Raw genomic sequence first — 23,747 nt, forward strand, 5'->3', positions numbered from 1 at the left:
AATCTTTTGCTCGGGCTGGGATAGGGGAAAGATGGCATGGTAGGTTTGTTGGTGGACTTACCTCTTAGAAGGTAATTGGCTTCTACTTTTTCTTGTTTATTCCTTTTGCTTTCAGTTATATTTTTAAAGTATATTTTGTGTAGGTTTTTCCATTATCCTCAATTTCCTTGTATTTGCTTAGTGTATGTTTTGAGAAAATGAATGACTTTTGGTTTGGCTCAGCAGGGTAAGTGTTCTACCTTGTAGCAGTTTAGATTTCATTTGGTCATTAAAAATCAAGCTGTAGAGTTTGTTTTTTTCCCTGAAAAAAAAATTTAATGATTTATGGTGTGAGCATGCAGGATATTTGAAAAGTATAGTGTGAATAAATTCAGAATTATACAACATTAGTATTCCATACTTGCAGCTTCTTATTCCAGAGGCATTGTTGTAGAATCCAGGCTTACCATTGTAATTCAATTTTCCCTTCTTTTGGACAGAGTTAAGGTTTTCTCTGTAAATTCAAAACATCTGAAAAGTTTTTGGTATAATTAATGTTTGATGTTGATAATATGATATGTTTTTTAATATTCAAGTTTGTTTTTTTTCTGCAGTGTTAATGAACTTTTTTTCCTTCTCCTTTAGGAGAATATATAAAAAACTGGCGGCCAAGATACTTCCTGCTAAAGACAGATGGCTCTTTCATAGGCTATAAGGAGAAGCCCCAGGATGTGGATCTGCCATATCCACTCAACAACTTTTCAGTGGCAAGTATGTATTTCCAGTATTTATTATTCTCTCAGCATATTGACAGATTATCTGCTACATATTGCTTCGTGTATAATTCAGTATTTATTGGTAACACTGCAAGTTTAGTGCCATGTGCCATACTAATGCACAGCTAATCTTACATCCAGCTCTACAAGATGTATTTACAGTAGCATGGAAGAACCATTTAAAATGTTTTTTAGATGTCTAAATTCTCATTTTTTGTGTATGTGTCTGAAGTGCCTCTAAATAACAATGACATTTGACAAATGATGGCTTTAAGAAGAAAATTCCTGGAAAGTTTACCTTTATTTAGATCACTGACCTCTTCTCTGTTTTTCATTAGTATCTCTGAATTCACTTGAAAACTCAAATTAATTAGAAAATTACCTAGACTTTCAAATGACACAAAATCATGCTAAGTTATTTTTCTCTTGGATAATCAGGTAATCAGCTCTCCAGCCTGGTTAATGAGTAATTTCAAGCAATCAGACAATTTGCATATATTAACAAAGCCACAAAGTGTGTATCTGTTAGATAAAGTGAAGATTGCATGTTTTCCAAGAATGTTTCTAGAAGACAAATTTGTAGGGATTTTGATCAGTCAGAGTGAGTGTTTCTGAGCAGAAATAAAAGTATTTGAGGAGAAAAATTAAAGGGGAAAAAATTTCTCTGAGTTGCAAATATCACAGCTAGAAACTTTCAGAGGAACAGTAGAGAATTTACCCAATTTCTTTCAAAATTGTCCTAAGTGTACTGCAATACAAAAAGTGGCATTGTTTAGTTTTATGGAGGAGTATAGGAGCCACCACAGGAGCATTTGTACTTAGGGAACAAGTTCCCTTCCTCTTCACTGCTGAAGATGGAACAAGTGCTATTGAGACTGAATTTTCCTATTTTCTTGATAAAATTGTACTTGAGACTGACTCAGCCTTTGTTATACAAAGTAATTTCTGTATACAAAGTAATTTGTGTATTTTAGTTGGTAAGAAAATAATCTTGTGCTCCAGGCCCATGTCTCATCTCATAACTAGAAGAGGAAAACTTTGCATATTCTGATTGCAATAGAAAATGATAGTGATTGTGCAAACCATCTAATAGCATTAGAGGCTTGTTTTTCCTTGTTGGTATTCAGCATAAAAGCAGTGATGTCTTAAAGTTGTTCATATGAGTAGGAATTGACTAAATCATAGGCCATTATTCTTTCCTTAGTTATTGCTCTGCATATTCTAACTACTCTTTTTTAGCAGGTAATATTTTTCTAGATATTTGGTCCCTGGTTTGCAGCAGAAAGACAATTTCTAGAAATACAGTGGGCTTTTTTGTCCTGCTTTACCATGTTCTTCATTGCATATTCTGTCTTCCCTTGCTGCAGGAGCTAGAAGGGTGATCCAAATGGTAGTTCTGCTAAGCAAAGAAATACATAATTAGCAGTTATTATAGCATAATTACCAGTGTGTTGGTACTGGTTTTGGTTGAGGTTTTTTTGGTTCCCAGAGGTTCTGTTATGTAATTCTGATATTAGAATGCTGTCCCTGAACTTTGCCTTGATGGAAATTGAAAGATTTCACATTGTTTTCCAAAATGACACCATCACCACCCCCACCACCCCCCCAACCAAAAAAAAAAAATCCTTTCTGCAGCTATCAAGTCTCATAGGTCTGATTTTTAGGCTGTGTAAGCTAAAGCATGCAATATTAATTGAAAAAAATCCAGTTTTGTTAAGCATGACTTTTTCTGTTTTTCTGACAGGAAAAGGCGTAATTTTATCAGAAATGTTGGCTGATCAGTGCAAGAATAGGGAGATGTAACACTCATCAAAAGAATCTCATGAAATTAAGTGGAGTGCCTGTGTAGAATTCACAGGATGAAAAGCAAACCAGGATGGTATTACACTCTAAATTGCAAGGGACTGTAAGTTTTTTATCATCTATTTTATCTGTCTGAAGATGAGATCATCAGTAGGGCAAATAAACAAACAAAATTGCTGTATGAATGGATCACATCTCATGGGAAGTACCTGGTAAATGTCAAGAACTGGTCTCATGGCCTCTGATCCAAGAGTTCCTGAGCTGCTGCAGTAGGTTTGTGGCCACAAGCAGCGCAGCATATTTTTCCTGTAATAGTGAAGTACGTTTTTCATAAATTACTAGCCAGGCAGATGGAGTGTGAGATCACTGTTAATACCATCTTGATTAGGTTGGCAGGGACTTAAAGATATGTCTTTACAGTCCTATCTTCATGTAATCTTTGTAGCTATCTGTAAAGTGAGAGTGTGGTCTCAGTCTACTTTTTGCTCTCCAAATGATAGACATCTTTGGCTCTTGCTTGCAATTTGTTATTTAAGCAGAAAAGGCCAAGGCTGTGGTATTATTTTCATAGTACTGTTGGAGTTAAACATTCAGTTCTACTTTGTTCTGCAGTTCTACTTTGTATGATTCTTGTTGTGTAGTTTAAAACTTTCTTAAGCAGCTCTGTCAAGCCAGTTACTTCCATCGTGCAGATGCTTTCCCACCAGTGTCCCCTGCCTTCCACACCTGTGACATCAGCTTTACCTTGCAAAAGTAAAACTCTTTCCTAGGCATAGTATCATTTCCCCTAGTGTGTCTCCCTGATTCCTTCCAAGATAACTTTAAAGTTCCACACTTGAGCATTTCTCTTTCTTTGGTCTTTTGTCATCTGTGAACTCCATTGGGAATGAGGAGAAGGCTGGAGAGAATGAAGTTATTTTGCAGACTGCTAAAAGTGCTTCCAGTGATCAATATGTGTTTGCTAATAGAGCCTTTCTCATTGGGGAATGTTTTGTCATAGAGTGAGGTGTTCAGAGGCCTTTTCCTTGGGGTGTTCTGGGAGGAAATGTAAGGGAAAGGCATTTGGAAGTGTGTGTGTAAACAAATGGACTCATTACTTGGAGAGGGAGAGACTGAGGCAGCACACATGTGCTTCAGTCCATTGCCAGCCACCCAAAACACAGGGGAACCATGTGGGCCTGTCATGGAGATGAGGGATCTCTCTTCCTTGGAGCCCTGAAGATGAAACAGTTGAGTGAAGGGTATGACAGAGTGGGGCTGTGTGGAGCTGAGCCCTGGGGAAGGACACAGGCTGGCCTTAGGTGTCCTGAATGGACTTCATCTGCCTGTGGCTACTACTCTCCCAACTTTGGGTGCACAGGGAAGGCAGCCATGGGCACCCTGCACTGCATCTTGGAGCTGTTGCAAGGTGGCAGGGTGAACAAATCAGCCAGATTTGGTGATACTGAGTAGTGTGTAGGAATCACTGGCTCCTCTCCTGTGGAGCCAGCTTATTTTATACCTAACAAAACCACCTTCTTTTAAATGGGAGTTGTGAGAGCTGTGTATTTGAAGCAGGCTGTTAGTTCCTTCATGCTCATGCCTTGACACTGAGACTCACACAGAGCTCTGCCTGGTATCTTACCGTGCACTTGGAGATAAATGAAGGCGGTGTAATTACATGGGTGGGAAGTTCATTGTGAAAACTTAAACCCGGGTGATGCTGGTTTGCAGGGGTAAATTCAGAGGTGTGAGCTTACTGGAATTGTCTGGTTCAAAATCAGTTCAGCTCTTTTCAGGTAGAGAGGAGCAATTGCAAGTAATCAAACTGCTGTAGCTTGTACAGATACTCTTGATTGACTGAGTCATGGTAACTGAGTGGGTGTGCATTCCTAGCCCACTTCAACTGCAAAATAAAATATGTTAATTTAAATTGCTTTTGCTTAGGCATTTATGCAGTCAGAACCAGTTTAAAAATAATTTTGGATTCAGTTGGTATGACTTCTCTGTACAGGCAAAGGCCTGATAAAAAAGTCCTGTCTTTTAAAATGCCATTATGCTCCTATGTGAACAGAACTAATACTCTGGGTAACAGGATGTATTTCCTCAATGCCCTCCCACCCCTCAAAAAAATCCAACATGGCCTCATAATGCTGTTTTCAACTGGCCCACTGCTGTGTAAGTGGAATAAACGCTGCTTTATGTGAACCACTTTGGTCTTTGATTGTCATCATCATTTGGGAAAGCAGAATGGGGAAGAATTCTACTTCAGTTCTAGTTGAGGAACATTGGTGACTTCACTGATTTAAAAAACCCCACCGTCTCCCATGGGCAGTGAGTGTGTAGGTAATCACACAGCACATTTGGGATGAAGTGTCTCTAAGAATTGGCCTTCTGCCTTCATTTTGATCTTTACATGGGGAATAATTGGGAAGAGCTGTATCCCTTCACAGTATCCTTTGAACCTTGGCCAAAAATGATGTCACCTGGAACTTTTTTCCTGTCTTGAAAGATAATGCTTTCTAAGCACTCTGGTACAGCTACCCTTTTTTATTATCCTTAAAATAAAAAGCAGTTTATTATTTATTATTACCATGAAAAGGTAACCTTTTATAAACTTTATTTTATTTTTATTTTCTCTGTGGAAGTGATTATCAAGAACCTTGGCTATTCTAAATGGAGAATCTGTGCTGCTTTTTCCTAGTCTTAACTTTTCAGTGGGCCAGAGACAAGATTTTATTATTTTTAGGATCTAAAAATCTTCAAAACAGGAAAATTGAAAGGTTTCGGGGGAATAATGTTAGGATTTAAAGAATTCTGAAGACATTTTTTAAAGAAATGGGTAGGAAAATATATATGGGTAGAAAATGGGTAGGAAAATATGTATGTCTGTTTTAAGTGAGATTAATTAATGTTTCAAAATACTTCAGCATTAGACACGACCTTGTGTGCAACTCCAGAAATAACTTTTCAATGAGAATTAAGTCCATTTAAAAAAATTTGTTACCATACTGGATTACATGAACCCAGAGATAAGATATAACTGTGCTTATAATTACAATGTGAGTTTGATTCCAAAGTAATAATAGTAGAATAGAATAAGTAATCTTCATTCAATACTGAAAACACTTGTTGAGAGAAAAAGTCAGTGTACATGGTATATACTGCACTTGCAAATACATCTCTGGAAATTCAAACTAAATCTTGTGTATAGGAAATGTTTCCATCCCTGTTGGATGGAGAAATGTTTGGGAGGCTTTAAAATTGCTTTATGAATGCTTTCTAAGTGGTATAGCTGGTATCTTGTCCTTTGACTTAGAAGTTTGTAGCCAGACCTGAAAGTTTTTTTGCCAGTGTGATACACCCAGCTGCTTAAATAAAACGGGGGTGTTTGCATAAAAGACAGAGAAGGACAAATAATTTTACTGTCTTCCATTAAAACAAAGTAAAGCCCAGGCAAAACCCATGCAGAAATCTTCTATTTCCATTCTCCCTCTTTGCATGAAGGGACAAGTGACAAACTGGTTGTAGTGGCATGAAGACATAGATGCTACTTTGGTTCTTTTTGAAGTATTGGAAATAAAAGACTTTGCAGCATGATGAACTGCACAAAGTTTAATCTTTTGCATCTTCAAGGAATCTAATTACGGGGGGTTTTTTTTGTCATATTTTTGTTATATTATCAAAGCACATATAAGTACTTGCCATGAGCCAAGCCCCACAGAAGTGGGATTTTTACCCATACAGAACAAAAAGTCAGTCCCTGCTCCAAAATACTAAAATTCCAAATATAAAACAAGTGACAGCAGATGGATGCAAACAGATGGGGGGAGTATGAGAAAACTATGAGACAGTATTAGCCTGTAGTACAGGCAGTGGTCTCAGCACATCAACAACTAATCCATTGTCAAGGTTAGATTTTTACTCTCATCTCCCTTCTTTTCCTCCTCCCTCCTTTCCTCCCTCCTGTTTTTAAAGGCATGGTGAAGGAGAGTTTTTAGGAGGTTTTTAAAGAGAACTAGTATGACAAACAGAGAGAAATTAGAAATTCTTTAGAGAACTGATGATGAAATTGTAACAGTAAAGGGATGGGTGGCATTTTGATACGGAATAAAAAATGATAACAAGGATGAGAGTAGGCTGTGGGGACAATGTTGAACAGCTACCTATATTTGATGTGATAGAGCTGGGCAAGAAATGGGAAATGCCCAAAAGAGAGGGATGTGGTCAAGTGAACAATGGACAAGAACAATCTATTATGAACAGTTTTGGGAATAGCATTTTTAGGGTAAGCCTGTATTTGTTTGGATAAAAGAAGATATATTAAATTGTTCACATGAATCTCTGTGTGACCAAATTTAACTTTAGGGTGATACTCCCCCTAAATAAAATGTAGTAAGAAGGAACAAAGCCTTTTGGAAAGCGTCAGAGAAGCAGATTTCCCTTAGGGAGTGGGTGAACAAGTGGGAGAATCAAAAGGGGACCAAGCTAAGGGTGTATGTATGGGTACACACGTATGTTTGTTCCTACATGTAAAATTAATGGATTTTCCTGTGTCTATGAGCAAAAATCTGTGTATCTGCCTCTGTGTTATGAAAATGATCTATTAGATCTGCTAATTGTCTACTATTTGTCAAACAAAAAAGATCATCAGAGAAGTGTGGATTTGGAGTGCAGAGTAGCAACAACAGGAAAAGGTATTTGTAAGGAGTGTGTTCATTAGATTTTGATATGAGAAAAAAAAATTAGATTAGCAAAATAAAATAGGCAAAGGTTGGGATAAAATTGTTTATCTTGTAAAGGAAAAAAACAAGAGAAAAATAAGAAATCAAGGTTAAATTATTATGTGAATATATAGATACATAGAGAGATACAGATCTGTGTAAAGACAGCACTCTCCCTGTATGTTAAAAAGTGCAAACATTATAAATAATGCAAGCAGTGGCTTGATACTATTTTTTTAAATATAATTTGATAGTCATGGGAAGTTATCCTCTGTGCTAAAACTCAGTCTGTATTGTCTGTATTAGAAATAATTTCTCAGATATGCAACCTTCTGTTCATTTTTTAGTACAATTTTTTATGGCTGCTTGAATGTTTAGTATTCCTGTCTAGCCATATCAACACATTCTGCTGAAGTTGAAACCTTTCATATATGAAATAATAAAATGATATTAGTGTTCTACTTTTTTAAAATGCCAAATGACTGCATTACTGCATTTAGGAAAAGAATGCTGGTGATTATACAGTTAAAGTTATAGAATTCAAACTTTAAACTTTTTAATAAAATCTGAACAGATGATCTGTGCTTTTTTTTTTTTTTTTTGGAACTGGCAGGTTTCAGGCCCTCTAATTGGCTTCCCAGCTTTGCAGAGTAATTACAGCTTCAAGCAAACTTTGTCATCTGTGGTTCAGAATGGTGTAAAGTAAACAGAACATTTTGAAATACAGTTTGTAGTTAGAGTTGCTCAGGAGAGTTTAACTAGCATAACTACTTAATTTAGACAGTAGCAGTTATTTGAAAAAGATAGTCTAGCATTTTAGAATTGTCAGGTTGGTTGTTGATATGAAGACAAAAGTTAACCTCTGGTATGTACCTGACTTTGTTTTGTTTTTTAAAAGGATAATTTCAATAACTGAGAAACATCCATTGCATTTCTTTTTACTGTTTCAATTTTTTTTTCCATTTTCGGTATACATCCAAAAATGGCCAAAGGAGTGCCATGCACTTGTTGGAACAGAGTTGTCATTCCCTGTTACTGTTTTTGTATTTTGCTGCTTTGAACAAGTGTTCTCCCCCAAGGTATTTCCTCCCCTCTAATATTAAAGGAAAAGTTCTCATGACCGATGTTTCATCCCAGGAAGACAGAAAGCTTTAGGAATAAAATGTGTAATTCCAAGTTGTAGATGGCTAGCATACAAGAACACAAAGTTGAGTCTGTCTGTTTACTGGCTTACTCATCTTTTTGAATGATAATTTAGACTTCCAACTGTTTTGAGTTGAGATTCAGTCCTTTAATTACATATGTTTATGTATAGTAGCAAACCTGAAGACATTATGGTAGAATGTTCTCAACTCTTGGTAATGACCCAACTATCACTCGAGCATTCGGAGCCAGCGCTCAGTAGCCAGTTTCACTCTTTCTTCTTCTGTGCTTTTGTATTTTCCAAACTATTCACTCAGTCTCAAACTACTATGGTTTTTCTGCTAATTAGTAGAAAAATATTTTGGTAATTAGCAGTAACTGTGTATTACAGCACTTATTCATCTTAATAGATTTCTTTCCCCTAGTAGTAGGTGAAAGATATTCACAGACAAGTTCTTATTCATGTTGCAGTCAGGGCAGGAATACTGTTCAGCCCTTACATGTGTATACAGCAGCACATGAAACATGTGGGGATGCTAAATATCAGCAGACTGAAGGTATTTTTACCTACTTGAGAAGAAAGGGTAGTACACCTCTTTTGGGAATACACTGGTCCTCCACTTCTCTCTGAAACCCTTTTTGCTTCATAAGGGATGGATATGAATGTATTCAATTTTAACCTTCTATGAGGAAATCAAATCTTTAGCCACTTGTAATGGAATATTACCAGACCTAATTAAGTTTTGTTAAATTTTATTTTCCAATAATTTCCTCCAGTGATAGTGAAATGGCATTTTGGGGGGTTATTTGTCTGGAGGTTTTTTTTGTTTTCAGTACCATTTTCAATTCTTAAGGCTTTTTAGTAACTTTCATTGATTTAATTAATAATCTGTAATGAAAAGTCAGAATATTTTTTTTGTAATAATGTTTTATTATTATTTATAATATTAATAAATATTTTGTTCTTGTTAAAATGTGCATAATCACTTTGAGGGTTGACTGAAAAATGTAATACAAGTAGTATATTAGATACAGATTTACCTAAAGTACATACCAATGTATATATTTATTATACTTTTATAGTATATGATATATACACTACATGTCTATTATATAATATATAATATATCCTATATACTATATATGACATATATGATACTATGCATATTATATTTTATACATGTATAGGTAAAGACCATATTATACATAGCATTTGGACATAAGCAGATGTAATTCTATTAGTTGGAAAACTTAAATAATGCAATTTAAATGCATGCATATTTGTATATATTGGCAAAGAGAAAATAAATGGTGGAATTCAAAATCTTTAGTTCCATCACAGGCATTGGAGAGGATGTGCTTCTTGATTGGTACAGATTTTTCTGCAGATTTGTCTCTGCAAACCCTTTTTCCTTCAGACTGTCCTAACACAGTCAGCACATATTTCTCTCTGACAGCTTTTTTCACCTTCCTTCCTCTAAACTAGGTACTCTAGTTTGGCTATATTCTAGCTATCCCCATACTTTTTTTTCTCATATAGTCTTTTCCTGTCCTATTACCACTTTCCTCCCTTTATTCCCTAGTCCTTTGTTCATAACAGCTCTCCTGTAAATAACTTGCTGTATGCCATCTTTCTACGCTGGATTTTGCCTCAGTGAGGTACTTTGTCATACTGTCTGAAGAAGATGGTAAGGTATTATGAATATAAGTGAAATGCTTTCAGTTTAGCATGTGGAGAGGCAGTAGATAGCTGTAGTCTCTGGATTATACTCAGTGCCTAGACTTCCAATGATTTTATGCTTTAGTAATTGTTAGTGTAATTTTTTACCCTCCTCCCACTGCACTCCTATCCCTCTCACATGTAGTGTGGCCAGATGCCTTACATTTTCACAGGAATACTAAAAGGATATCAAAGGTCTTGATTTGCCAAGTTTTAAGTCTCTTCTCCAAAAGCAGCATTTTCCAGCAGTGTGCAGCTTTAGGCAGACACCCAGTAAAGAAAATTTCATCCTACATGATTGAAGTGTGATAGGATTAAAGATGAGAGGATGGTTTTGTCAGGAGTAAGATGAGATAATCTTAGAGCAGACAATGCTTCTAGTCTCTTCTGCTAGGAAGTAGCCCCACGTGTTCCTTGGAACTTCAGTTGAGGAAGTTTAAAAAAAAAAAAGCCTGTTAACAACCTCCCTTCACTGTCACTGTGATTGTAGGTGGACTTCAACCATACCCCTGAGCACAGGGATTTCTTTGATCTCATAGTAATTGCACTGAGCTACAACCCTGGTTAGGTACCCTAAGCAGCTCCAGTTCATCATGCTTCTGTCTGCCTTGTTTTCCTTCCAACTTTTGTGGTAAACTCCCTCTTCCTGTGTCCATCCTGCTGTAGATCTTTCTTCTGCATGTTGAGGATGGTTCTCATTTCATCCAAGACCTAACAGAGCATGTGTAAGCAATGAGGGTGAGCTACTGTTTCTCTTTTTTAATGAAATGTTTGCTAAATGGAATGTCATCTCTCTTCCTGACAGTGAGCAATCTGACTTACATAATAATTTAGAGATGTATGGTGAATATAAAAGTTTGTTCATCAGGGAATACACACGTGCACAGGACAATATTCATTCCTTTTGTTTCTCATACCTGTGTCTATCAAGCTTCTGATACGTTCTGCTAAGCTACAGAAAAAAAATACTATTGATAGACATATCCACTTCCACACATCTTTGTTTTTTCAAATTAAAAAATTGCAGTAGATGATAGTTGAGGTTTCAGGATCCTGAATTTGTCAAGAGAAAATATGTCAAGCCAAAATAATTTATTTTTGTGAAAGGAAAGCATGCCTTGTTAAGTGGTACATGTCATATGACTTCTGCAAAACGTTGACATTAACTGGAAGAAAGAATAGTAAGCTGCATAAGTAAAAGGTGTGGGTCAACTGGTAGGTGGTAGCTATATCAAAAAGAAGTTGCAGCAGATTGTAGGTGAACAGGAATTCATTTACCATATCATTATTGATTGATTTGTGAACCTAATGAATCATTTTAGATCACACACACACACATTTGATCTGGATCAGCTTTGAACAAGTGATAATATTCCAGACATGAGATGTGATGGTTTGTGTCTACGCTGTGGTAGCTGCAGGAAAACGAGTAACACTTTTGACAGAGTAACCTTAGCTTCTCAAAAATGTTGAAATGTATTTGCATGAATAAGGAGTTTTAGTTTGTCAGAGTTTTGCAGCTGTAATGTTTGGTGCAGCATCGATACGCAGCAACACCGAACCTTTGCCTGAATCACCAGTGTTGTGGTCTTGCCACAAAGGAGTAATAGGTGGTCTGTAATATGTCTGGAGTTAAGGAACAAGGAAGATCTTGGGTCTGAAAGCACAACTGGTGAGGAACACATCAATTGAACTGACTTAAAGAAGACTGAAGGGAGATAAAGCAGTGTTCAAAGGTCTAAAAGGGATGGCTGCTGGAAAGATGAAGTAATTAAGTCAAAAGGACAAGAAACAGTATGCTGAAATTATAGGAAGAGCTGCAATAAATCCTAGGAAAAATCTTACAGCATTAAAAATTGTTAATTTCTTTATAATTGGATAGAATAGTTAGCTTACAGGGGTTTTGAAATGAGTACTTTTTTTGGATTTTAGAAAGAGTGTAGAGAAATACGAGAAATAGCATAGGTAGATCTGATTCTGCCCTAGGACACAAAGAGAATTAAATGATTTCCTGGGGCAGCCCCACTGGTGGTGCGTGGGGTTGTTCTATATTTAATAATCAGACTGATTTAAACATCTGAATTTTCTTAGGCTATTTCATAATAAACCTTACCCTGAAGTGACAGTACTATCAGTAATTGTGACATGGTTACCATTGAAGGGAAAATGTCATTTTCCTCCTGCTGGGTGCAGATGGAAAAATATGCCAGTGGCTACTGCTGTTTCCTTGGCATGCTATAGCAATCCAGGATCTAATACTCTTCTTAGCCTCATAACACAGGCCAAGTTAACAAATGGAGATGGCACTTTTATGTGGACAATGATACAAGTTCCGTCGATTCCTCTGACAGCTTTCTTCACCTGCTTTATTGTTACCTACTACCTTTTGTTCAAACCTGTGGTTGTATTGCTGTTCTGTTTTTCCAGAATGGAGATACATAAGCTGAGTGAATTTCATCTAAGTGATTTTGTTTCTCACCCATTAACTGGCAATGTATAAAAAAGGCAATGACAAAATGTCATGTATTTGTCTAGAATGTCAGCTAATGAAAACAGAGCGACCAAAGCCGAACACATTCATTATCAGATGTCTTCAGTGGACCACTGTCATAGAGAGGACGTTCCATGTAGACACTCCAGAGGAACGGTGAGGGTTTTCTTCTTGTTTTCCTTCTCACAATCCTTGTGCAGAAGCCTCAGCAGAGTCTCTGCTGGGCCTGCACAGCAATCAGCACTTGGAACTGTGACATTCTGAGCAGTTAGTTAAAGATTTTTAAGTCAGCTTCTGTGAAATATTATCTGAGCTCATAACTAGAGTAAGAGTTGCCTGCGAGTAGGTGGGATGAGTGTGTTCAAATAAGCCAAAACTATGTCATGATATGTCTCTGAAGTGTTAAATTTTGAACATCTAAAGCCTGGATTGAAATAATTCCAGCCTTGCTGTCTTACTCCTCCTAATGTGCTCCTTTCTTTTGGCACAGAAAGCAGCATGCTTATTATAATTTATTTTATGTTGGCTTATTAGTTTTTCTTGTTTCGGTAAACATTCACAAATGCTTAAGAATTAACTTTTTAATGCACCAAAAAGATTTTTAATGCATGTAGGAGATATGGGATAATGCACTCAAATTTTCCATACTCTGTCTATGATTAAATGCACCGAATGTTACCACTGTGGACATCTGTCCTTTTGAGACCAGTACTATGATCTGAAAGTAAATAACCAACAACTTTGCTTTTTCGGTTGTTTCACTTAGAGGTTTTTTTTATTCTACCTTGGTACTGTGTCTCCACCCTGTCTTTTTTCTGTGCAGAGTAGTAGTTCACACTGCATTCAGTAGTAAATACCACCAAAATATCCCATATTCCTTTCTGGCTGAGCAAGAGGCAGCAGGTAGCATGCTTGGTGTGGGGCTGTGACCTGCTCAAGGGTCTGGTATGTCTGTGCCGCTCTGCTGGCCCTGCTTGTCCCTCCACAGAAACCATCACCTGGGCCTGCCCCTCTGTGCAGCCACGGGTTTTTAAGATTTGAGCACCTTGTTTGAGGGAAATTTGCAAAAAAGCCTGTAAGTTGAGTTTTAAGAGGAGAGAGACAAAGACTTGAACATATGATATGTTTAATAAATCATATTTTCTTTTCCTGTGAAAATGTCTTGAAGGGAGGGGGAATACCAAAAACCCTCTTAAAATAGCAAGTTGTTATTATTATGAGATACTATTACATAAGAGATGACATCCTATGCTCACAGGTGTATTATACTTGGAACAAGTGTTTTCAAGTTTCCATTAGTAAAATACTTACAGAATTAGAAGCTGCTAATTCTTGAAGTGATATAGTGGTTCTTTCTGGTAAACTTCATCCCCTTTAAGAAAATGCAGGATTTGGAAGGAAATTGAAGTGATTGATTAGTATGAGTCTTCCGCTGTGTAACAGAAGAATCGAAGCAGTGTAGCATGTGAAAAACTTGATGAACTATGCACTATATTTCATGAGTTTCTAATAGAGGTGTTGGCTTGTTCATGATAGGGAAGAATGGACAGAAGCAATCCAGGCTGTAGCAGACAGACTTCAGAGGCAAGAAGAGGAGAGGATGAACTGTAGTCCAACTTCTCAGATAGACAATATAGGAGAAGAAGAGATGGATGCTTCAACAACCCATCATAAAAGAAAGGTAATGACCTTAAAAATAACTTTTGAGAATGGCCTAGTTGGGTCAAGCAATATGCAAGGAATAGTATTTCAACATAAATTTCATTGTTGAAATTTATGTTGAAATTGTTGTACAAATTTTATTGTATTATAAGATCAAAGTACTTATTTATTTCAATGAAGCTGAACTGCTCCAGTTTTGTTTATTGGTTAAGCTGATATGGCACTTCTGAAAAACAAAGTTCAACCATTCAGGCACATGCTAACATTCTTCTTATTGTTTGACTATTATTTCATCCTTTTGTTTGTTTGCTATTTTAGAAGAATGGTAATAAAATATTTTCTTAAGACAAGTACTTTTGCCCCTTTTCTCATGCAAATAATACCCAGTACAAATTAGGTAATTTGCATGAGAAAGGCTAGCAGGATCTGGCTTTTAATGACCTTGGTTTTTGCTAACTTGGGAAATAACTTTGCTTTAGTTTTCAATGAAGTAAGAGAAAACAGCATTTCGTTTTTCTGTGGTCCTTTACAGCTTTTGATGTAAGTAGGGACATGTACATTGCTGGCTATAACATACTTGTGGTTGCATCTCCAGAATCAACAGGTTAAACACACAGCCAAGAGTTTGTTTTAAAGATCTGATGCCACTCAGGGTTTGCTCATGTGTCTCCATTTTGTCCTGTATGTACTACTCAAACTCATGTCTCTCATTTACTATGCAGAGTTGATATGACTCAAGAAATTCACTAAAATTGCATGAAAAAATAATAATAACCAGTTTACATAGGACTGGATTTACTTTTTCTAGCTAGAAATGAAACCTGTAGAAAAAGAAGTATAAATCTGCTGATAGAGCAAAACAGTCTTATAGCTCACAAAACTGAATGCCTTTGAGTGATGAACAATACAGGAAATGGTGAACATTCCTCTATTTACTAATAGAGCATGTTTTGTTGTGCTACATGAAGCAAGAACAGTAGAAAAGTCAGGGCTGAGAGCTATACCCTTCAGAATATAAAAAAAGATGTCCTAGGTTACTTTAGTTCTGTCATGTCCTAATTTTTAAGAACTTGACTTTGCCATCCAAATAGAGAGAGTTCTTTTATGCAGTTTCATTGTATGCAAATTTCTAACCTTTGTCTGCTACAGAAAAAGGTAAAATCAATTATATAGAGCTGTAACAATACTCTGCATATATTGTCAGGATGACTTTAAGCTTATCCAAGCCTGATGGCATGGATATTTAATGACTGTGCTCCAGGGTAAAATATAAGTGGCAGCGAGACAGAGGCGGTGTTTGAGATGTGTCAGTCTTGTGAGAAGCAGTGTGATTATGTGGAAGGGATTTGGGTCTGCTCTGGTGAAGATCTGAGCACTGTTCCAAGCCTGTGTATCCTCTTAGTGGAGTACAAAACCACTGCATAACAACACTCATTTTCCAGGTGTCAAAATTAGTGCTGTCTGAGACAAGTAGTTTATCTGGAATGTGCTCTCCTTGTTCACAGCGCAGTGTGTTTTCCCATACAGCAAAAGGGGTTGTGGGAGCAGGGGTAGGGGGATCAGTTTTGTTTCTGTCTTGCCACTTGTGCTTTAAGAAATGCTGAAATAATATGCTGGGACAGTGTATGGGCAGTGCTACGGAATATTTAATGGCTTTGGCAACCAAAAGCAAATATTTAATGGCTTTGGCAGCCAAAAGCAAACTCTTCAAAACAAAGGTGAAATGAAGAATGTTGATATTCAGCATCTTATAACAGAGCAAAATAACAGAACTAGAAAAAAAAAAAGATAAATAAAAAGGTAATAAATGTTAAAAAAAGAAAAAAATTAGAAACAATAGAGCCAAAACTCAGAATCCCACAGCAGATTTCTATCCGTTGGAAGATGTTAGTGAAAGATGCTCAGTAGTTTTTGGAATAAAAAATGTGAAGTGACCATTATGACAGGGAATTGTCACTGCCTCCAACTTCATTGAAATTATGAAAAATAGGTCTTTTAAAAACTGTTTCTGTTTTGTAGAAGTGTCTCTGAAAAGCTGTTGTTTAAGCTTTCATAGTTGTTAATGTAATCAGAAACATTTCAGTTATAATGACTTAATGCATTTTTATCGATTTTTTTTTTGTATTGGATTTCTTTCCTTTCAGAGATTTTTACACAATGTGTCCTTTTTTGACAAAAGCTTGTTTTGTCACCTGATTTTACATCTAAGCCCAGTGAATTTTGCTTGTGCATGCACCAGATGGTATACATATGAGTAGAAGAGCATAATCAGATTAAGAGACAAGACAGAGAGGAGTTGGGCCTGTTCTTCTCTGAAAAGGTAGCGAAAAGAAAACAGCCTTTAGGATGTGAAACTTGATTTGAATAAACATGACAGCTACATCCCTGCTTAGATTAGCTGGAAGAACCAGAAGCACCTCTTCTTTTCCCCAATTTTTAAAAATGGTGTCCATGTTCAATTCAAGTTTTACACATCACTAGAATTTGTGATACTCAAAATCCTTAGCAAACTACTTTTATTTCTTGCTGTACTATTACTTCTTAGTAGAGTTTTCCCCCTGATGAAATCAGATGAAAACTCCACATGGTCTAATAATTGTGCACATCAGCAATTAAAACAAAAAAAAGTTAGTTTCTTTGGTAGGAATTTTCAACACCTACATTAGGGTGTATTTTTTGAACAGATCATCCATAGGGGATAGTGTGTTTAGATGGTCACCAGATATTTCCTTAGGGGACTAAAAAGGTTTTATAGAAAGCTGAACATCATGCTTTTTTGGTTAGTGCAGTCTCCTGTGGCTTCATTGCTTTTTTGTTTGCAAGTTTGATTTGCAGGATGCAGGATGAATAAAAAACAGATTTTTCAGAGGAAGCCTAAAAGTAATGTAATGAAGAAAAAGATTCAAAACTTGGAGTACAGTAGGGATGAAAACCTAGGGAAAATCATGAAGGAGAAAGAATCCAATCTTACGGAGCCTCCAAAGTTACCATCTTCCTTCAGGTTTAGGAAGTATTTCCATTTTTCCACCAGTTTTCAGTACACCCCTAGCTATGGCATCTGTGTTTTTATCTCCCAAGGTCTTGTGTTCTTTGGCAGACTTTTTGAGTTACCCTGCACTGCGTATCATCTCTAAGCCTTCTGCTAAGCTTCTAAGGAATGAGAGCATCAGGAGACTTTATTCTTAGAACTAACACCACCGCCATAATGTGCTGTTGAGCCATGGCTCAAAATCTTGCAAACCTATTACCTTTCTCTTATAAATATACATATATTTTTAACTTGTTTTCACTGAGCTTGCATCTAGATTCATGGCTGCTTTGCCAAACATTATGTAAGCAAATTTTGGGCAAATCAGTCTTTCAATTTGACTGACTTGCTGCCCTAAGTGTCAAATCCATGTCTGCAATCAGTTGAGCCAAGATCCTCCTTCTGTGTATGAGCAAAGGGCAGCTTTTCTGCCCTGGTTTTATTCAGGCTCTGATGGTCACTCTCCAATTCCAGTGTCTTAGAGAAAATCAGAAATGTTGGAGAAGTTACTCCTCTAAGGCTGCACGTGATGCCATAAATTTGTGACTTGTTACAGTCACTCCGCTCACAGTCACTCAGTCACAGCTCAGTATTTTTTATCAATAAAGCTGTCAGCCATTGTTTGTCAGGGAGCACGATAACTTATGACTGAAGGATTCTGCCCTGAATTACTCTTCTTCTGCCTGAATTGTGTTTTGAATGCATTTTTAATTTTTCATGGGTTTTTGTCGATATTCACTGCTTTTGCTCAAAGGCAATTGTTTTCTGCTTGATGGTTGTCACAGAACCATGGAGTAGATAACCTGACTTCCCAAAGTACTGAGAAGTCTGAGTACATTGAGAACTCTTACCTTTAGTTGATTGAAAACGAAGAGCCACACAGTGTAGTGATCACAGCTTCACATACCACATCATGCACTGCAAGTTACCACGCATTAGAGTAGGTTTTGGAAAAGCTGACTCTTCAAGGATTTGTCTGTAGTAATAAACTTTAACTTTACACTCAGTTGTGTAAAGTGAGTTTGCTTTAGGTAAAAACTATACCAAGCCTTTGAAATCTCTGTTACCCATATTTCTTGCTGGGATAAATGCAGTTTTGTTCCTCCTGATGTGAGGTGGTTTCAGCAGCAAAGCAAGATCTGTCACTGCAAAATGTTTGTGTGAGCATGAAGGTTAGTTTGCTTAGAAGCTACCAATCATCAGTTAGATGGGGAAAAGATTTAATTCCTATTGATATAGCTAGAAAATTGATATATGGGAAGCATCTTCTTCTTAATGAAGCTTTGAAACACCCGGGTATCCAGGTGTTAAATGGAGCGTTGAAGACCTTTTGCAGCTTCGAAGTTGAAGTTGCACGTTGAACATTTAAAAGCTGAGGAATTGTGCATTGATGTGGTTGATGGAACTTCAGTTCGACCTCGCATGTGAGCACATTGCAAACTGCCTCTGAGTGAACAACTGCATAAATTACTTTCAGAGTTCGTCAACAGCAAAGTCAGATCCACAGTAATTGTATCATGCACTTGAGCTTAAAGGAATAAATAATTTCAGAAGGTAATTTTGCTCTTTTTTCTCTCACACAAGTGAATATATTTTGCTGCTGCTATTTGCAGTCACACACCAGGGATATGCCCAATGCCTCTACACCTGGAATGTGTGTGAAATATGTAGGCAGTGTTATTTCTGGTAGAGATCAGGAAAGTACTAGTTCTCTTGTGGAAAATACAAGCAGAAGTTTATCCAGAGCAGCAGTATTCAACACAACTGCCTGATGCCATGACTAATGATAGAAAGAGGCACTGAGAAGATGAAAGATAAGGGATGACCTTTTTCTCTCACAAAACAGGATCAAGTACATTTAACTTAGCAATACTGAGACTCAGAGTATAATTACTCTTTAAAAATGTTTTGAGGTGTGCTTTTCACAAAGGAAGAAAGGTCATTGAGTGTATTTCCTTTCAGAATTTGTAGCTGCTTTTCTCCAGTTGCGAAAGTCAATGTTTTTGTGGTGCTGCAACCAAGCCACTAACACAGCACAATGAAAGATGTGCTGTAGAAGCACACAGTGATTGGCCAAGTAAATTCTGCTGTCAATTCAAGGCAGCCCTATGCAGTCACTGTGTTCTCAGTATTGTTCTGCTTTTTCTCTACATCCTCATCTTTGCATCTAATGCATAGACCATAGAGCTGATGCTTCTGAACTGGCTGTGAAATGAACTTGTAAAAGTAAGAGGATTATTGACTAAAACTTTGGGCTCCAGAAAGTGGCTATACTGCTTTGGGATCTGAGATCATCTGGTCATACTCTTACCATGTGTGACATGCCAGTTGAGCTGATAAACCTACTAGATTCCATTTGTCTGTCGATGGAACCAGCTCTTGGATTTACTGTGCAAAACTGGGGCAGTAGCAGAGTCACAGGATAGATGAAAACTTGCCCCCTCCTCCTTTTCAGAGCCAGACTGATTAATGTAAATACCTTGTAATTGTAATCTGTACTGAAATTTTAAAAAGTCTAATTCTAATGGAAAGGCTGCTGTGAAGTCTTACAGGTACAACATTTCAGTTAGGATTGTGTATGTTTCAAAAAAGCCATCAGTGCAATGATTGGTATGGTGGAAAACCCATTGATACATCATGTCTGTGTGTCTCTGGTAATGCAGGAGTTGATGAACTTTCTTAAATGTGGTTCATTCTTGAAATGCTGCTTTAGGCTAAGGCTTTGTCCTGTGTGTGCTTTATAAAAATAAAAGTGTGTGCAGTACTTGGCTTTTGAGCATTATATTAGTACTACTGAATGATTTATCCTGCTGGTTTAATGACAGCAGCTAGCTGCCTTCTTTGCCTTGGTGAAAAGCAGCAAGAGCAGTGTTGTCTGGGCACTCAGCCCCTCCCCAAACTGGAAGACAGGGAGGGGAAGGAGAATGAAACCCCCATAATCCAAGGGGAAAGTTCAGTGATCTGATCCATGCTGTAGTGTGTCCAGAGAGGGGCAACGGAGCTGGTGAAGTGTCCAGGGCAAAGTCTTATGAGGAGCAGCTGGGAAAGCTGGGGATGTTTAGCCTTGAGAAAGAGTCTCAGAAGGGACCTTATTGTTCTCTGCAAAATTGTTCTCTTCTGCCTGAAGGGACGGTATAGCCAGACGAGGGGAATTTTGATGATGAGTCACCATCCCGGTAGCTATTTAGAGGACATGTAGATGTGGCATTTAGGGACCTGGTTTAGTGGCAGTCTTGGTAGTGTTTGGTTAACAGCAGGGCTTGATGATCTTAAAGGTCTTTCTCAACCTCAACAATTCTGTGATTACAAACTTTATCACAGAATTGGGCCTGTTTTTGTAAACTGTTCTTATTTTACTGATAACATTGTTTGGTTATATATTGGAACTGGATAACCTGAGTCTTGCTAATCCTTGTTCTTTGTTCCTTATAGACAATGAATGATTTTGACTACTTAAAACTACTGGGCAAAGGCACGTTTGGCAAAGTTATCCTGGTCCGAGAGAAGGCTAGTGGCAAATACTATGCTATGAAGATTTTGAAAAAAGAAGTAATCATTGCAAAGGTGAGAAAGTTTATATTTTCAGTATTGGGTCATTTTAAAGAATGGAATAATCACTATTTAATACATAAAGTGTATTGATTTTTGAAAATAACTTAGTTTGATAGATGTGAAAACAAGAATGCAAAAAAACCACGTATAACCATTTTGCATGTCTTTTCCCTATTTTATAATCTAGAATGTGCTAAAACACTGAGGGAGTTTACTGGGCAGCAAGATAGTGCAATCTGAGTTTATACAACAAAAAGTGCATTGTGGGGCATATTGGATCCTTCACATTTTTTTTGAAGTCATTTGCAGGTTTATTCAGATAAACACACTTAATTGAATGGGCCTGTGCTCTGTTCCTGCTGTGTTGTATAAGACTGCTATGCATGGGACTAACAGTTCCATTTTTTCAGTTTCTGAGAAACAGGAAAAGTCTGAAGCTGATGGCTGGAGTTGTGGTTTAAACTGGCATTGTCCAATCACTTAAACTTGATTAGTGTCACTGGCTCTTGTGTGTGGTCATAATATCTCTCTAGCCTAAGTTTAGATCATCTACTCTGAGCTTTGTTTTTAGCAATTCTCAAGTTTTGATTCCCACTTCCACAGAAGTTGAAAACAAGAAACCTACATATCTTTATCAACATTATCAATAATCCCAATTAGTAAATGAAGGTGTTTCGAGGCATGTGGGTCTGACTGATGTTTTTGAATGCTTGAGGCTAACAATACCAGTATCATTAAAACTGAATGTGAATGGGTAAATACTATTTTACATATATTAAATATTAAAATTTCCTTTAGTTTTGTATGGTTTTCCTATTGACCTATGAAAACAGGCTTACAAGTGTTTTGCATTCTATGTTCATTGTCTGTCACTCTCTAATAGCTTTAGAACGTGTAGATCAGTTGCAATTAAATTTGGCAGAGGAGTGGAGACCTCAAAGACAATTTTTTATTTCCTTGAGTGTCATTACAACTAGCCCTGTTACAGAGGGAGAGACTTAAATTTATGTCTTCAGCAGTGAAGAGACTGACCTATGAGTTCTACTTGCCCTCAGCAGCTGTCTTGTGTGCAGTGGCAGCCTGGTTAGCGTGTGCATGGTTTGGGCTAACAGCAGCAAAGAGTGCCCTTTTCTTCTTTGTAGTCAGGAGATACAGAAAGAGCAGAGGCTATTGCTGCTTCACTGCCCTAATTCTGCATGGGAAGGAGCACCTCAGTGGCCCTCCTTGTAAGACCTGGCAGCAGGCTCTGTGGTTTGCCCTGTGGGTCTCAGAGCCTGTCTGGTTGCTGCATGTTGAGCCTCTGTCTCCAGCCTGACATCCTTGACCAGTGTTCTCTCACCCCTAGCATCTGGGGATCCTTTTCTGCAGCTGCTGGCTGGTATCCTTCCAGCCTTCAAAGCATTTCAGCTAGTTTCTTTCTACCAATACCAAACAGATTTTTAAATTTTAGGGGTTTTCTAATTACTTTGTTGCCCGCTACAATATCACTGACTTTTTAGAATTGATTAAAGCTGATTATTGGGAAGCTTTGTCTGAGATGAGCAAAAAAATCTTGTTCATAGAAGTATGTATAAAGGTAGAGAAATTTTGAAGAAATCAGAGATGGAGCTGTTTGAGTTTAGCCCAGTCAGGCTGTGAACATCCTACGGGGATTTATCAATAGCATTTAGCTCTGGAGATCCGTGCTAGGGATAGGGTCACTGGAATAGATCTGCAGTCCCAATTCAGCATGTAAATAATATAATGTACACTCTAGAATCACAGAATGGCTTTGGTTGGAAGGCACCTAAAGGATAATCATGTTCCAATCCCCCTGCTGTGGGCAGGGGCACATTCCACTAGACCAGGTTGCTGAAAGCCCCATCCAACCTGGCCTTGAACACCTCCAGGGATGGGACATCTGCAGTTGCTCTGGGCAATCTGTTCCCAGTGTCTGACCACTCTCAGTAAAGAATTTCTCCTTAGCATTTAATCTAAATCTCTCTCCTTTTAGTTTAAGACTATTCCCTCTTGTCCCATTGCTACCTGCCAGTGCAAAAGCAGCTCTATAAAAGCCCCCAGCATAGTATGAAGCAGAAGAGTGGTGCACTGACAGCTGTATAGCATCTGCCCAGTTCAGACTAAATATGTTTATCCTGTTTACCTGACAGATTAATACTACTCTAACAAGAAAATTACTACCAATATTACAAACTGCTGGAGCAATTCCAGAAAAACTGGCCATTGCCAGCTTTTTGTGCCATATATCTGGTGAACCACAGAGGTTTAAAAATAAATAAATAGATAAATTAAACTTTTGTGCTTGTTTTTCTCCTTGAAATGTGCCTTTTTGTTTTAGTGTTTCCCCCTGTATTTCATTGTAGTGTATATATGCATTATTGCACTGCTATTCAGCAAAATGGCATCATAATTTATTACCACTGACTCTGTTGTTGTTGTTCAGCTTCCTATTTTGACAATTTTTAAAGTCTTACTTAAAACTCCTGACATCTGTGTTTACTTTCCAGTTTAATAATACCTTATCTTCAGAGCTTAGTCTGATAAGCACATGTGTAGTACAATAATGTTATATTGGTATTATTTGTGGCAATAATATCATGTACTCTGACTAAATATATTTACTTCTGTAGGTTTACAGTAGAAGTTTGAGTCACACCAGGGTAGTCTTTAGTTCAGTGTAACATGAAGCTCTGTGGTCACTTAGTGCTAGAGAAAGTGGCTGCACCCTCCCAGTGGCTCTGGGGCCTTTCAGGTCTGGTCCCTGGCAGCTGGGCAGGGGGATCCCCAGCATGTGTTGCATGCAGAATTGTATAAAATTCTGTGTATTCCTGCTGTGACCCCCTAAGAGCTGTGCTTTCTATCCCTATCCCTCAGGAGCTGCTCGTGCTGG

General features: G+C 37.5%; 1 protein-coding gene across 2 annotated transcripts in view; it reads left to right on the top strand.

Annotated features, from left to right (window-relative positions):
• Positions 1–23,747, top strand: part of AKT3 (AKT serine/threonine kinase 3) — a 151,709-nt gene that overhangs the window by 77,945 nt on the left and 50,017 nt on the right. For both annotated transcript variants that reach the window (XM_050972224.1, XM_030236574.2), the window contains exons 3-6: positions 625–750; positions 12,660–12,771; positions 14,152–14,296; positions 20,738–20,869. In XM_050972224.1, the coding sequence (XP_050828181.1) occupies positions 625–750; positions 12,660–12,771; positions 14,152–14,296; positions 20,738–20,869 (515 nt within the window). The remainder of the gene's footprint in view (positions 1–624; positions 751–12,659; positions 12,772–14,151; positions 14,297–20,737; positions 20,870–23,747) is intronic.

Source organism: Serinus canaria, chromosome 3, assembly GCF_022539315.1.
Source record: "Serinus canaria isolate serCan28SL12 chromosome 3, serCan2020, whole genome shotgun sequence".
NCBI classification, from domain to species: domain Eukaryota; kingdom Metazoa; phylum Chordata; class Aves; order Passeriformes; family Fringillidae; genus Serinus; species Serinus canaria.